The 16625-nt window shown below is 36.7% G+C and overlaps 1 protein-coding gene across 1 annotated transcript in view; it reads right to left on the reverse strand.

Annotated features, from left to right (window-relative positions):
- LOC107588453 (slit homolog 1 protein-like) overlaps positions 1–16625 on the reverse strand; it is a 69118-nt gene that overhangs the window by 50491 nt on the left and 2002 nt on the right. Inside the window, exons 2-8 of the mRNA XM_016276552.1 lie at positions 10075–10146; positions 9696–9767; positions 8255–8326; positions 1057–1128; positions 857–928; positions 663–734; positions 388–551 (exon numbers count right to left, since the gene is read on the reverse strand). Coding sequence (XP_016132038.1) covers positions 388–551; positions 663–734; positions 857–928; positions 1057–1128; positions 8255–8326; positions 9696–9767; positions 10075–10146 — 596 coding nt within the window. The remainder of the gene's footprint in view (positions 1–387; positions 552–662; positions 735–856; positions 929–1056; positions 1129–8254; positions 8327–9695; positions 9768–10074; positions 10147–16625) is intronic.

Below are 16625 nucleotides of genomic sequence, written 5' to 3' on the forward strand. Positions count from 1 at the left end.
TTTTACTTTAAAAAAAGTTTTTAATAAAAATTAACCCCTTAAACATAAACGTTGAAGAAACAAAATGTGACTGTCATACTATATATCAAAAAAGTAGTATTAGAAGTTGAATCTTTTCATCTGTTTTTAATCATAATTTAATAAATGTTTAAAAATGTGATTCGTTTTTTTTTTAACACTTATATAATAGAAATGATTACACAAAGAAACATAATTTGACTTTCGTACTATTTATCAAAAGGTAAAAAGTTGAAAAACTGTAATTATTATTTTTTTAAATAAAAGCATAATGGCATTTTTTATTTAAAAATGGTAATAAAAATTAACCCCCCGCAAAAAAATCGAACAGCCAAAACTACAGCCCGTATCCCAAGAGGCCAGATTTACCAGAGCATGTGAAGTCTTTCTTCTGCAGTTCGGCCAGGTTGAGGCCGTGTAGATTGGGTGGTGCACTGCACTGAGTGTAGAGTCCCAGCGTCACTCTCTGTCTGAGCCACGGAGACAGCCATGACAAATGACAGTCACACCGCAGACTGTTAGAGTGCAGCCGGCTAGGAAAACAACAGCACATAGTTGCTGAAGACGGACATTGCAAGCATCACTATTGTCAATTCTCATACTTCTGTGTGAGGAGAAGTGTGGAAAAAGAGCTCTGGACTCACAAGGTACGTAACTTGGGCATGTGGTTAAAGCTGGAAATGGGGATGGTGCTGATATTGTTGTTGTTTAGTGTGCTATGGAGGAGAATTATAAAGAATATATAATCTGTATATAATCTGAAATATATGCAAACCAACATTTTTTAAAAAAAAAACACAAATTTTCTTTCTCCATAGCACATAAAGTCAGTACATACAGGACCTCCAGGACTCTCATGGCACGAAACGCTCCGTCCTCAATGCAGTTGATGTGGTTCTTATCCAGCTGTCTGAGATCAACACAAACACAATGGCACACTAGACATTTGGATCATTTAAAGCTTACGTTTAAATCATTTTATTGGGGACTTAAAAGGAAAATTTATAGATGAATTAAGTTGTGTGAATTTTAACTCACAGGTTCTTGATGTCTGTGGCTCCTCTAAATGCTCGTCTTGGTATCATCTGGATGGCATTTTCACTTAAGTCCCTATTTAAAAGAGTTTGTAAAAGGTCTTCCTGAATTAAATCAATAATTATTCATGCAAAATAGAACTGAAATGCACATTTAGGTTAGAAAACATTAAAAAAAAAATCACCAAGACAAGATGAAACATTTATTGCTATTTTACTGTTTGGGAGACCTAAAAATTTACTCATCCTCAGCACATCCAAGATGTAGATGAGTTTGTTTCTTCATCAGGTTTGGAGAAATGTAGCATTGCATCAGTGTCTCAGCAATGGATGCTCTGCGGTGAATGGGTGCCATCAGAATGAGAGTCCAAACAGCTGGTAAAAACATCACAATAATCCACAAGCAATCCACACCACTCCAGTCCATCAGTTAATGCCTTGCAAAGTGAAAAGCTGCTTGCTTGTTTGTGGAAACAGGTCCATCATTGGGATGTTTTTAATTTCAAACCGTCACTTCTGGCCAAAATATGAGTCCGTAATCCATAGTAACGCTTCCTCCAGAGAAAAAACCCATCTCCTGTTGTCCATCACATCAAAATACAACACACTTGTTTGGAATAGTTTTGGACTGTTTTCACTTGTAAACGATGCTTAATCTGGGCATATTTCACACCTAATTCATACCAGAAGACGTTTTCACTGGAGGAAGCAATATTACAGATAGAGGACTCGTGTTTCAGCTGGAAGCAATGGTTTTAAGATGTTAAAACATCTTAATGATGGATTTGTTTCTTACAAACATGCAGTTTTTGGCTTCTCCAGATGTTAATTGATGGACTGGAGTGGTGTGGATTACTTGTGGATTATTGTGATGTTTTTATCAGCTGTTTGGACTCTCATTCTGACGGCACCCATTCACTGCAGAGCGTCCATTGTTGAGACAGTGATGTAATGCTACATTTCTCCAAATCTGATGAAGAAACAAACTCATTTGCAACATCTTTGTTGGCCTGAGGGTGAGGACATTATTTTGATTAACAAGTCCTTTGGTAGCTCATATCTAGTCAATCTTGGCAAATCTGAACACAATTTGACAATTTGTTCTGCAGGAAATTGACATTTAATAAAAGAACATCTGGATTCCTAAATGTCATTTCATCTGTTTTCTCTCCATGTGAAAGCCATCGGTGACCTTTTCCTAATGCATGTGATTTTGGCAGCAATTGCAAACTGTTGTTAAGTTCCCCGCAATTGGTTCAAGCTACAGTCGCCGTTTGATAGAGGCCTTTTATGTTCCTTCAGGACGAACAAAGAGTACAGCAAATTAAAGCTCATTTTCTTTGTTTACGGAGTAAAATGCAGTAAAAAGCAAAAAGCTAACCGCAGACGCTGAGCATTAGCTGTATCATTAGTGGCATTTACTAAGGCACTATTTCCAGTAGAAGTCAGGCCACTCAGCCAGTATAATAAATCAGACACATAATAAGAAATCTAATCAAGTGTGAAATGGAGTAAGAAAATAGTGAGAAAATGCTGAATATTTTTTAAACAAATACTAAGGAGTCTACAGGAGTATATAATTGAACAAAACTTCCAGCTGTTTAACTCTGCAATGTGAATGTGGGTCTAAAATAGACTGTGCGTTCAATTTCTTCTTGTGTTTTTCAGTGCAAATATGGACAAAGAGGTCTTTTCCACCTCACATTCCAGAAACTGTTAATTTAAAGGGGTCATATGATGCGATTTAAATTTTTCCTTTCTCTTTGGAGTGTTACAAGCTCTTGGTGCATAAAGAAGATCTGTAAAGTTGCAAAGACTAAAGTCTCAAATCCAAAGAGATATTCTTTATAAAAATTAAGAGTCAGCCACACCTACCTAAAACGGCTCGTTCTAACACGCCCCCACATATCTACATCACTATGTGGGAAGATTTGCATCTCGCCGCCCAAATGTTCACACAAAGAAAGAAGGTGTAACTTTTATTCCTGCTGTAGTATTGTTGTTTCCGCCGCCATGTCGTGAAGGCATTGTGTGATTCGTTGTGAAAGCGAAACTACTTTGTTTGGCCTTCCAAAAGAGGACGATATCCGCTTCGTCATGCCTAGAGCTGATTGGATCGCCGGATCGGCTTTCACCGTGGAGTCCAGCCCGGGGTCGTCACATGTTGTTGCCGCAAGCCCTCCGGACGCTCCTCCGTCGAATCCACCGGCCGCACCGTTCTCAAGCCCGCTGCCTCTGCTCACTGTAGGCCACAGTGTGTGACGCTGTGTTTCGTTGTGAAAGCGAAACTACTTTGTTTGGCCTTCCAAAAATGGACACGACTAGAAATCAGTGGTTAAGTTGAATTTACAACACTGTTCCAGAACAGTTCAACCCAAATATGTTGCTGCACATTTTATGGAGGACTGTTTCCTGATCCTGGTAGAGTAGACTACAATGCCGGCTGTTCTGACTCAAAGACTAAGTACGTTTTCATATTTAAAGAATTTGCCACTGATGATTCAAACGCGAGTTTTGGGCAGTGTAGAGTAGGGCTTATTTTTTGTCATTTCTCCGATCACAAATGCAGACATGGTTTTATGTTTACACGAAACGATGCAACGCAGCGCGTAAAAAGACAGTTTAAGTCATTATAATCCATAATTATGTTCCCACTGGATGCAACGAATGCCTTGTTTATAATGGGTTTTCATGTTTTTGAATCATCGCTCCGACCTGACAGGGCATCATCACAATATGGTGAGGGGCGTAACATTTCCGTCACACGCTTGAGGTTTTCGGCCAATCACAACGCACTGGATAGCTGGCCAATCACAGCACACCTCGCTTTTCAGAACGATGAGCTTTGTAAAAGTCTTTGATCTTAGTTTGTATCATTATTCATGGCATGCATATGTAGATCAAAATAAAATATATTTTCTATGTTATTTAATGCATTCCACACTTCATTTTTTCATAATTTTTTCATCTAATATATGTAATAAATTCGATATTAGTTAAGCATCATGATATCATATTTAAATTAAGAAAATGCTCACAAAAAAGTTTTTTACACTTATAAGATGCATTATTTATTATAAAATAATAACGTTTTATGAAGTAAATGCACCAAATTGCTCATATTTGACCCACATATATACTCCGTTCTAGAGTTAATTAGATTAATTTGACACTCATGTAAATGTAAGCAATAATTTTTGCTCTAGAGAGCAATCAGGTTTCATTGCCTGTCATTCCCACATGTTATTTTCTACTTAACCACTTATTACCTGTGAATGCTGGTCACAGGTTACAGGTCCACTCAGGTAATCACCTGAGAAAAAGACCTCAGCAATCTCACGTATTAATGCACCAAAGTCAGAGATACTGTATGAATATGAACTCAACATTTCTCATTGGATTCAGGAGTGAAGTTGCTCTCCATTTGTACTGTATGTATCAATTGCATCCTCAGAGCAACAAAACCTTCCTCTGGGTTAGATAAGTGTTCAGTCGAGTTCATCTGGTTGGGTAAAATGCCTGGGTAAAATGCCAACATTTTCTAAACATTGTTTTCTAAACAAATTTGGGTTACAATGAGACACTTACATTGGAAGTGAATGAGGCCAATTTGTTCATGTTAAAATAGTATTTCAATATCATAACCAAGAAATATAAACAATATGGGTTAACACAACTTTAGCATGGAAACATGGCTTACTAACCTTTTCTGTTTAAACTTATATTAAATTTGACAACTTTGTTGCCATGGCAGCCCTAAAATGACTGTAAAAATGACTAGATCGACTTTAAAGCTCAAATAATCCAGAAGTTTTAACATACTAGTACTCCTCCAAAAATTGGCCTCATTCACTTCCATTGTTCCTTCCAAGTTCCTCCCCACAACCTTGATATTTGCTTTGTTTATAGCAAACATTGAATTAGTCTAATTTATTTTTGTGCTAATCAACATTAATTCACAAGTGTCGTTGTTTGTGTTTAACTTGTACTGAACCCTGAATATATACAGAACTCAAACGCAAGCAGTATCATGATGATGCAATGCAGGTTTCCATTATTTGCATGCAACACGGCTGATTCTTAATCACATCAAAGTGATTTAAACATACTCTGCAATCAGATTAATCTTTAAGAAAAACTAAGGGAAACCAGAAACAACCTCCTAAACTCTGGGAAGAAGAGCCTCCAGTGCTCTCAGTGTAAGCGCAGGGTTTCCTGGTAACCCCCTTTAATCAATGCTGTTTGCCAACGATGTTCAGTTTGCATTTGCTGCGGTCCCAACCTGGCTGACATCCAGAGGTGAAGGCAAACAGCACGGCTAGTAAGACTGCTCGACCTCTGCAAATATTACACTGCAGATATTTTATTTGAAAACCCTTGAAAGAGGCCAAGAAGAAGAGGGCAACAGAGGCCTGAGTGGGAAAAACGAGCAACAAGTTGTGGAATCTGAGAAACTGCGCCTAGCCACACTGGTTTCCTTTTGTTAGCCGTCGTCTTTCTTACATTCCTCTTTTTGTGTTTGACGTACTGTTTGCTTAAGGATATTAAATGTTAGCAAAGGCAAAACTCATTCATCAGAAGCTCAAAGACAGTGAAGAAACAGTAAATAGAGAAAAAATGTCTGAAAGAGTGAAGAGAATGGGGGGGGGGGGATCAAATTTGTGACTATCACTGTGACTTTTAAATTGTTACACATATTGTAGCTAACCAAAGCTACAGATCTTTAAATTTCTTATTTGCTATTTTTGAATTAGCTTATGTTTTGTAAGATAAACACTCAGAGCAACAGCTTAGCATATCGCTAGCTGATTAGCATGCTAGCCTAAGTGTCTTCAAGGTACTTACAGAAACATGAACTCTACACCTCAGAAAAGTTATTGAAAGTACATGAAAATTGGCTTTGCGCTGTTGTAAAATTACCTTTTTTTTTACCATGTAGAAGAATCATTCAGTGCAATGACTCCTTTAAGACCAGCAACATTTTTAAAGCAACAAGTAACAGATATTTGCAAGTTGTAAAGTGCAAAACTCCTCTAGCATAATATATTTATACATATAAATTTATATACACAAGTATGCGTTTCAATAGAATTTACAATAAAGTATATTTTAGTTTAAATTCAATGCTTGAAAGAAAAGCTTTGAATGTCAGATTTCAAAGATAATAAAAGCATGAGATAATAATGAAATTACTGTACGTAAAAAATGTGCCTAAATCCAATATAAGTGGGTCAAAAAAGCACTCTAATATTACTGCACATACTTTTAAACTACAATACATTTTCATTTAATTGCAGTTAAAATGCAAAGTGTCTGAAAACATTACATTCATTTCACACTTAAATATATTCTTTTAAAGAATATTATTTTCATAATAATTACTCTTTTAAATAGTATGTTAAAGTGAACTTTTTCACAAGTTGATTCCAACTGAGTTCGGTATTAACATGTTTGCTAAGCTAACAATGGGATACACTAATGAACACAACATCATAAACATAGCACACAAAAAATATTGCTAAAAACAGTCAACTACTTTTTATCAATACATAAATGTACTGAACGAGCTATAACTATATTTACAATGGACATTTTCCCACATTATCATCTGCTATCTTGTATTTTTGTTGGACTGAGATTGTTGCAATACATTTATGGGATTTTCTTACTTACAAAGAATGGTGATATTTATGATTATGTCCTAAACGAGATTTCTTAGAACACATTGGTTCCTACGTTCCAGACTTCGCATTAGGAGTGCACTTATAGTCCATAAAATGCTGTCTTTAAAGGCAGCTGTCTAGGTTTTGGAACGAAGCTATTCACGCTACAGTATCCTGTCAAATGAAGTCAATTTCTGAACGTTCCTGGAGAGAAGAGACGGGAATAGCGTGAACGCTGAAGAGTAATTAGTCTTTTCTGTCATTGGTTCGTAACATACACATTCTTAGCGGAGTTCTCACCCGGTTAGAGCAAATGAAAATTTTTGCTACCCACAGTGACAGAGTTGAGGAAAAATCTACATACCAATCATAATTAGCAATCACCTCTCTTATTTCCTCTCTTAATTAAATGTGTTAATTAATTGTGCATGGAGAACGCCACCATGGTGCCAATTAACAAAGCTAGTCTAATGAATCTTCGAGTATTAGGAGGCTATTACTTGTTTTAATGAACTAGATCTTGCTTTGTTTAATGGTTCGCCACAAAATTCAAACAAAGAGCAAGAAAGGAACCCACATGACCCACATTATCATAAACCAATATTCCTGAGGTTACCAAAACGAGTGTCTCTGAAGGAAAAAGACCTTATGAATTTCATTTATAATAGCAGACATCTTTCCCTAAAGGCATGTGTGGGTGGTTGGGGGTGTTCGCAGGCAGATTGACTGAACGCACCACATCCATATGGCAACTCGCTAATGAGACAACGTATGAAATGGCATGAACAAACAACCAAATAACAAGCAAACACAGCTGTCCTTAACTATTTGTTCGCACCCATTATGCCTCTTTCCGTACTCCCACACATTCCTACATAGTTTCCTTTTTGACCCACTGCCCCCGACAGTGCAGACTTTACTAACTGTATTCAACGATAAAAACTCTTTGACTAACCAAAGCTAACTAACCTAAGCTTTTATAGACACGTGAATGTCCAGGAAGACACTACACAAGCACGTCAAAGGTGCTTTGACGCAAATTCATTGGTAGAAGCTAGGCAAATTAGCCATAAAGATGTTTATAAACTGTAATTAACATGCAATTAAGTGTCTGAAAACATATTCAGTTCGCATAAATGTAATGTTAATTCCATAATTAGTGCTTTTTTTTTAGAGCATGTTAGCAAAGCTAACAATGGGATACGTGAACAAGCATAACATAATAAATGAAAAGCACACAAAAATACCCAATGATAGTTTTTTTCCCCAGACTGCCCCTGACAGGCCAGAGTTTACTAAAAAATATATGTTCTTAGTGCTAAAAACTCTTCATCTATCCACAGCTAACTAACCTAAGCACTTATTAAGATGTGATTGTTTAGGAAGTCACTACGCAAGGTGCTTTTAGCACAAATTCATTGGTAGAAGCTAGTCAAATTAGCCAGATGCTAATGTTATTGTTATGTTTTTGCCTGAGAATGGGTGGTTTCATCTCAACAAGCATTTCCTGATGTTTCTGATAAGGAAGCAGTCACTCACAGTCTGGAGAGAGCAGGATTTTTCAGGAACAGGAGCTCTGGGAGTTGCTGGAGACGGTTTCGGTTGAGACGCCTGCGGGAAGCACAAAGACATATGGCTCACAATTCAACCCAGTTTGAAGATTACTTACTAATTTGTCCCTACATGCTATAGCTTTTAAAGAAATTTTTATTTTTGTGCCAGTTTCTAGCTAGTTACACAAACTGTAATTTTGCCTGTATTTGTCAACCCTGTTACCAAAACGATTGCTATTGTAAAGTTATTAAAATTCTAACATTTTCTTAATTTGTGGTAAACCACAAGCCAAGCAACAATTAGACTCAAACTAGCTTAATTTAGATATTTTCAACCCTGTTGACCATTCAGCTGATATGCCTGAGGGGAGCACATAGACATATACGGCTCAGGAAACCCAATTTAGGAAAATTATATAAAACATTAATAAATGCAATTAATTTGAAAAGTCAAATTGATCCCAAAGAAAAACTGTTGCTATATTGGATTCCAGGCACAGTGCTAAATCGTCCATGATTCTTTTGTGAAATCTGGATTTTTTTATTAGGTTACAGGAACATATTAAAAACGTGTAAAAGGGAAAGTGAAGGTTAATTTCAAAATGACTATGATTAATTTTACACATCCAGCTTTGGGGACTCAGGGAACCCAGATATTAAGAATGCAGTCAATTTCAACAGAACCTGAGGGTTAAATGCTTTAAATATTATATTAACCCTATAAATCCTACTGTATCATTTTTGAAATGCAACTGTCTAAGTCATCTTAGACAGATATTTACATGCATTTTATGCATTTCTATAATGTTATGTCGAGACCTCATTGAATTACATTACAAGCTATCAGAATTTCATCTTACCTTTTGTCCATATAAATATCAGCATCTGCACCAAATTGCATATTTTTGCTCAGTTTTAGCCTCTGAATAAAACTGAGGTTTTTCCTCCTCGAATATGAGCTCCATATTCTCATATCATAAAATATGAGCCATAAAAGCCTGATCCATCAAATATGATATACTTTCTAACTGTCCCAACATGCTGTAGCTTTCAATGAAATAATTTTGTGCCAGTTTCTAATTAGTTACACAAATTTTAGTCAACCCTGTTACCATAGTAATTGTTATTGTGAAGTTATTTAAGAATAGTACCTAACAAATATTTTCTTAATTTATGGTAAACTACAAGACAAAATTTGGCCCAAACTAGCTTAAGATATTTTCAACCCTGTTACCCATTGTGATATATAGAGACAGAGATAGAGAGATTTCTGTTTTTAGATTTTGTCTAAAGGTTCAATAAACTGTTCCATTTCAAAAAAGTAGATTTTTCTGACTAACATTTCATATGTCAGGTTTTATAGGGTTAAAGCATTTGAAACAGAATACTGTATAATAGAAAGAATTAATATGTATCTCTAAACTCACAGTCTGTCCAACTCCTTCAGATCATTGAAGGCTCCTCTGTCAATAGTGATGATCTGGTTATCCATGAGGTGCCTGTGTAGATTGATAGAGTAATGCACAGTGAAAGTTAAAAAGAAACCAGCATTCAACACAAAGTGGAGAATAGCGAGTGTGAAGAACGGCCACACATTACAACCTCTAACAGCATACAAACTGTAATTAAAACACAATAAAACTGTTTGCTTGTTAATTGCTGTTTACATGCTAAAATGTACTCTTGTCTGCTTCCTGGCTGTTGTTGTGGCATATATAAATGTGTATTTAAATGTCTGAATCTCTCTAGATTGCAAAATACAACAAATATAAGATTGATGTGAAGAAATAAATTAATAAAACTCACAAAATTCGGAGGTGCTTCAGGCCAGCGAAGTCATCCTTGCCAATATGTGTGAGGTTGTTTGAGTTCAAGTCCCTTTAAAAGCAAGAAGAAAGAGGAATTGATAGTTAATAATTAAATATTAATATTGAAATGTATTACTATTTTTTTAAACTATGTCAATGGGTTAATAATAAATAACTGCAATTAAAGCAGTTGAAGTGTCTTTACAATGTGCTTACAATTTTGTTCCACTTTCTAAATTTGTACACAAATTGCAGTGTTGACTGTACTTGTCAACTCTGTTACCAAAGTTTTTGATATTGTAATGTTATTTAAGAAAAGTAGCTAACAAATATTTTCAAGCCAACCTTTCACTCCAAACTTCCTTATTTTAGATATTTTCAACCCTGTTACCCATTCTGATATTATATTATATTATTCATATATATTTAAACACATTAATATTTACTGTGGGTTGGACAGAGAAGAAATATGAGATGGTAAGAGGGAAAAAATGCATTAATGGGTATAAAAGAGGTGGACAAAGTGAGGCTTAAATAAGTGTAGATTTTTGATAATTCAGTTTGCGTATTTTAAAATGAAGTGATGCAACAGCACTGATGAAAGAAAAGTCAGCTCTGAGATCTAATTAATATCTCAATAGTTTGTCCCTGACATCCATGAGATTAATGTAGACATGTTTTGGACATCAGCACACATGCCTGAATAAACTGAAACCTAAGAAATGGAAATAAAATCCATAAAGACCATAATTTGCACATGCAAAGGAGGGTTACGTTCATTGTTAAGAGGTGAACACTGACAGGCTGCCCCTTTTGTAGTGGAAATATATATTTGCACACACATGTAGACTAGTGTCACCTGGGACATGGGCTGTAATGGCACTATTGTGGAAAAGAGCCCAGGTGTGACCAATCAGGGCAGTGAATGAGGTGACTCCTTTAATCCTGCGGCATCTGCGGCCAACACTGGGACCATTAACATGGAAAATTGGACACAAAAACAGCTTGATCTCTCCATCTGCTATACATCCCTACAGTTTCCTTGAGAGCTTAAAAAAGAAGCTAATAGCTTGTCACAGATATATACACAACCAGAAGACCTTCATTTCCATCAGCGAAGGTTTTGTGCCAATAAAGAGTATATATAATTCATGCAAGTAATCTCCAGAAAATATATTAGGAAAATAATAATTAATTTGACAAAAAGCAATTGACATGTAATTAACATGTTTTTTAAACACATTCTCGGCAGAAATAACCTTTGGGGTGGTTTATACGTATATATATATATATATATATATATATATTTTTTTTTTTTTTTTCAGGGAACCAAGGTTGAACAGATTTAATTATTTACAAATTTTGTTTACCGGGGCTAACTAACATTGAGTCTTCAAAGTCTAAAGGTCTTTGTTGGTGTTACAGAAAAACAGTTTTAAATATTAAGAACCTTTTAAGTAATTTTCATGGTCTGAAGGTCATTTGTTCCAAATATGGAGAAGATCAGAGTTTCATCATGGTGGAAAATCTAGTCAAAGGGAGTCTTGGTGGAGAATGCAGGGGAAACTTTTTTTTAAATAAAAACATTTCTTAAAATAATGATATCCAGGAAATTACATCAGTTGGAATATTTATAGTCAAGTCACCAATATTTATATAGCGCTTTTTACAATGCAGATTGTGTCAAAGCAGCTTTACAGTTTTATACAGCATGGCAGGAAGGCAAGTACATAAAGTCATTGTATTTTCTCAGTTTTTACACAAATTGTAGTATTAACTGCATCATGTTCAACCCTGTTACCCAAGTTGCTGACCAATGAAAGACCAAAAATAAACAAACAAGAAACCAAGATCAACAAGTAATAGATTAATTTAGGCTACATTTTCAATCCTGTTACTTGTAACTCTATTACCCGTTCTGGTATAAACACAGGAGAGCTGTAATGGTGGAAATGTTGGGATGACTCTAATGGCGCTTTTCCACTGCGTGGTATGACTCGGCTCGGTACGGCACGGCACGGTTCGGTTCGGCATGGTTTGCGTTTCCACTGCAGTTCAGTACCGCTTTAGAGTGGGCGGGATTATTCACATGTCATTATAGTAGCACCGCCTCTACTACCACGACTCCTAAAAAAACGTTTTCATTCCGTGTCGCCCCATCAAGCTCTCGCTGGATCCGCTCCTCTGCTATCAACGAGAGGAACGTCTGTTTTTCCGCAGCAGACAACAAAACTTTTTGGTTGTTAAAAAAAGGTGCGCTCATTCCAAACAGTTGCGTTTGATCCTTCGCTGGCTGTGCTGAATTAAATCTAGTGGTTCTTTTGTGTTTGTGTCACAAGTTCAGTGACGCAGGTAGTGACGATTCTCTCCGGCCAATCCGTGATCAGCAGAGTTTACAAGTCACGTTTTGGTAATGGTACGGTTCACTTGGAACCCCAACCGAGGTGGTACTAAAAAAAGTACCAGGTACCAGGTACTGTGCCCAGTGGAAAAGCCCCAAAAAGTGAACCGTACCGAGCCGTACCATGCAGTGGAAAAGCGCCATAAGGCTCTGGTCGGATGGGGGGAGCAGCAATATTAGCATTCCCCCAGAAAATGATTTTGAGGGGAGCCAATAGTTAGCCATCTGTCCAGCAGCCCCAGAAACCCTAGAGACACGCAGAGTTACCTAAGCTATACTTCAAATTCGCCCTCTAAGTTTATACTCAACATACATTTTATTTATTGCACTTTACTTTTGTAGAAACCAACATCTAGCCTCAAAATAGTGAAGATCTACTAAATGACAAATTAATTTAGCCTACATTTTCAACCCTGTATCTTGCAACCCTAAGTTAACAACCTTTCCTGGGGGGACAGAAACACTAGTAGTGCCCCTACATAAACACCTACGTACCTTCAGAGTTTGTCTTCAACAATCAGCAGTCCCATACTTCTGATTAAACCTCTTATGAACATCTATGTTTATACTACAACATTTTATTTAATTAATTAGGCAATACATTTGTAGAAACCAACATTTGGTCCCAAACTAGCTAAGATCTACTAAGTGATACACTAATTTCGGCTACATTTTCAACCCTATTACTCATTCTGTCATATACCTACACTGTAAAAAAAATTCTGTAGTTTTTACAAAAAAAATGTTGGCAGCTGTGGTTGCCAGAATAATTTTGTAAAAAATACAGAAAAACTGTAAACACATTTACGGCCAAAAAATAATCAAAGCTCATCACAAGTAGCTTCGCCACAAGCAGAAGTATATACTAATATATAGAAGGCGCACAGAGTCATTCATGCAAACACAAAACACCATCATGGTAACACACATGATACTTAAATAATGCATTAAACTTTCATTAAACAACAGATGATGTAACAAAGTCCAAATATACATAACTAATAACAAAAACTATAAAAAAAAACATGATTATTTAAACAAAATACTTTCAAATGTGGAGTGTCATGCAGGGAATTCTGGGAATATCAGTTTACAGTTTTGACTGTAAATTCTACATTGATCTGTTATTTTTACTTCTAAAAACTGTAAAATTAACAACATTTTACTGTAAAATGTCTGGTTATATATTTCACAGTTTTTCCCTGTATATAGTACGGGAACTTACTGTTAACTTATTAACAGTTTTTTTCCGTAGCGTTTTTGCAAATATTTACAGTTAAAATTACACTTATTTTTTTACAGTGTACGCACTTTCAGTGTTCGGCTAATACCAGTCACTTCTGATTCAATCTCTCATGAAGAGCTGAGTTTAAACTGAACGTATATTTATTTTAATGGACTTTATTTTTGTAGAGACCAACATCTCTTCCCAAACTAGCTCAGATCTACTACAGTAAGTGACAGATTAATTTAGGCTACATTTTCAACCCTGTTACCCATTCTGGCATATACATTAACACAAGGGGAATGGTTAGGACAATCCTAAGGGCCCTGGTCAGACAGGGGGCCAAGCAGGGTTCAGCCTTACCCCTGAAACATGATTTCGAGAGGAGCCCGAGTCAATAACCTGTCCAGGAGGCCCATAAGCTCTATCAGCGGCCCTACATAAGCACCTAGACACCTTCAGAGTTCGGCCCTTAACAATCATCCATCCCATACATCAGATTCAACCTCTTCTAAACATTTTACACAGAGCATATATTTAATTTATTGAAGTATATTTAGTAGAAACCAACAGCTGGTCCCAAACTAGCTAAGATCTACTAAGTGACAGATTAATTTAGGCTACATTTTCAACCCTGTTACTCATTCTGGCACATGTACCTGCGCACCTTCAGTGTTCGACCCCAACCAATCACTTCTGATTCGATCTCTTACGAACAGCTAGGCTTACACTGAACACTTTTACAGAACATTTGAGACACGAGATATCCTTCACCAGATATTTAATAAGATCATCTAATCAATCAGTTTACATTTAGTTTCAATTCATTTCATTCAAAAGACAAAAATGGCCTGTACACAGATATCCTGTCCGTTCTCAACTCTATTATTGGCCAGTGATATCATGTTGAGCCGTCTGAGCACTGCAACCCTCAGCAGCCTTTTGCCCTCCTTCACGACCCCCACCTCCCCCCAGCCAACTCAAATAACGGCACCTCCGCAGCTCCATTCTTTACCACTGCAGGGGCAAAGCTCAGGGGACGATGGGGGATATTATTTGGCTAGTGCAGTCTCCTTGATAAATGACTCTGTTTGCTGCGCATCGCCTAGGGAATGTCCTCCTCACTATAGAGCTGCTCGCTGTTATCAATATTGCTTTCACTGCTAATTGTTCAACAGGGTTGAACACATTGAACCTCATCTAAATGCCTTTTCATTGTTCATTGCGGCACTTTCCTGAATTGTTTGTTGGTACTGAAACATCATTGCTGTTGAGGAAAGAGTCCTAGCCTTAAGACACACTGCATGATTTTCAGCTGTCCCAGACGAAAGATTGGCATCGTGAAACAATCGTGGCAAGGTCTTGTGACCAAAGATAGCCTTCAATAATTTTCTGATAGTGTCATAAATTCAGCATGATCATAGCACAGTGTGTTTGCTGCTACGACCCACGTTTACTGACTAGTCAATAAAGATTATCCCTTCCTCTTTCACAGCTTCCACTTTTTGTCAGCACACATAAAAACTGCAACTGCCAAAGTGTGATTCATCATGCTCTTTGTGTTTAGCTCTAGCGAATGCTGATGCTGTTTTATTCTTCTATAGTAACATGCCTAAGAGTTATAAATTCAGCATGATCATAGCACAGTGTGTTTGCTGCTACGACCCACGTTTACTGACTAGTCAATAAAGATGTGACATGAAATCAACGCGACATGGCGCTTAAACATAAAACTGCTTAGCTCAAGCTCTTATCCCTTCCTCTTTCACAGCTTCCACTTTTTGTCAGCACACATAAAAACTGCAACTGCCAAAGTGTGATTCATCATGCTCTTTGTGTTTAGCTCTAGCGAATGCTGATGCTGTTTTATTCTTCTATAGTAACATGCCTAAGAGTCAATAGGTGTCATCATTGTACAGTCTGCATACATGTCGTATCCAAGTTTATTAGATCCACGTCGCACAGTTTGATTGCAATGATCTTATAAGATTGCTAAAATCGTGCAGTGTGTAGAAGGCTTTAAGGTCTGGTCACACTTACATTTGAGGGTGAAATCCAGTCATTTCAATTAGATTATCAATTAGAATTTTGTTTAAGGGCCAAAGATATCCTTGCGTGAAGACTTGGAAGACTATTCTGAAGACTTGGATGTAACCTGAGTTGTATGGATTACTTTTCCGATACCTTTTTGAAGTGTACAACTTTTGGACTCCATTGACTTTCATTGTGTCTACAGAAACATCTGCGAGATTCTTCAAACATTTGCGCAGAAGAAAGAAAGTCAAACAGGTTTGGCACTGCATGACAGAATCTTCATTTCTGAGTGAACTAATCATTTAAGTGCAAGATCTGCAGTATGAGGTAACACAGCAATCTTAGTAAACAAACATATGATACATCTCAGTATGATCTGAGAGCGTGCTCGAGGAGGATGATAACCGGAATTACACCCTCTGAATCAATGGACATTATGTCCTACGTATCGGTTATATTTGACATCTCTTGAGCCGCACAGAGGGTTTGATGGACATGCTCTGAGAGCTCTGACATGAGATACTCCAAACTCTGAGACACACAAACATGCTCATATACAGAGCTAGTGCATAATGTAAAGGCCGACACTGTAAACAAAACCAGAATGCAACAATTGTGCTGTCCTTTCTCTGAGTTAAATATTACTGACATCTATCTATCTATCTATCTATCTATCATGTATAACTGACATCATTTCTGTAAATTAGTTTAACTCAATGTAAACACACTGAATTCTTTCAGCACATCAGACAAATGTTACAGGGTTTATCGGGATTTAAGATTGGGTTTAATTTTGCAAGTGAAGACAAGATTAATAAGTGATTTTATCATGCTAACACACATAGCTAAATACTGCACTAAATAGCTATACTTTTAAATATATATATAT

The sequence above is a fragment of the Sinocyclocheilus grahami genome, unplaced genomic scaffold, assembly GCF_001515645.1.
Source record: "Sinocyclocheilus grahami isolate Dianchi unplaced genomic scaffold, SAMN03320097.WGS_v1.1 scaffold103.1, whole genome shotgun sequence".
Lineage (NCBI taxonomy): Eukaryota > Metazoa > Chordata > Actinopteri > Cypriniformes > Cyprinidae > Sinocyclocheilus > Sinocyclocheilus grahami.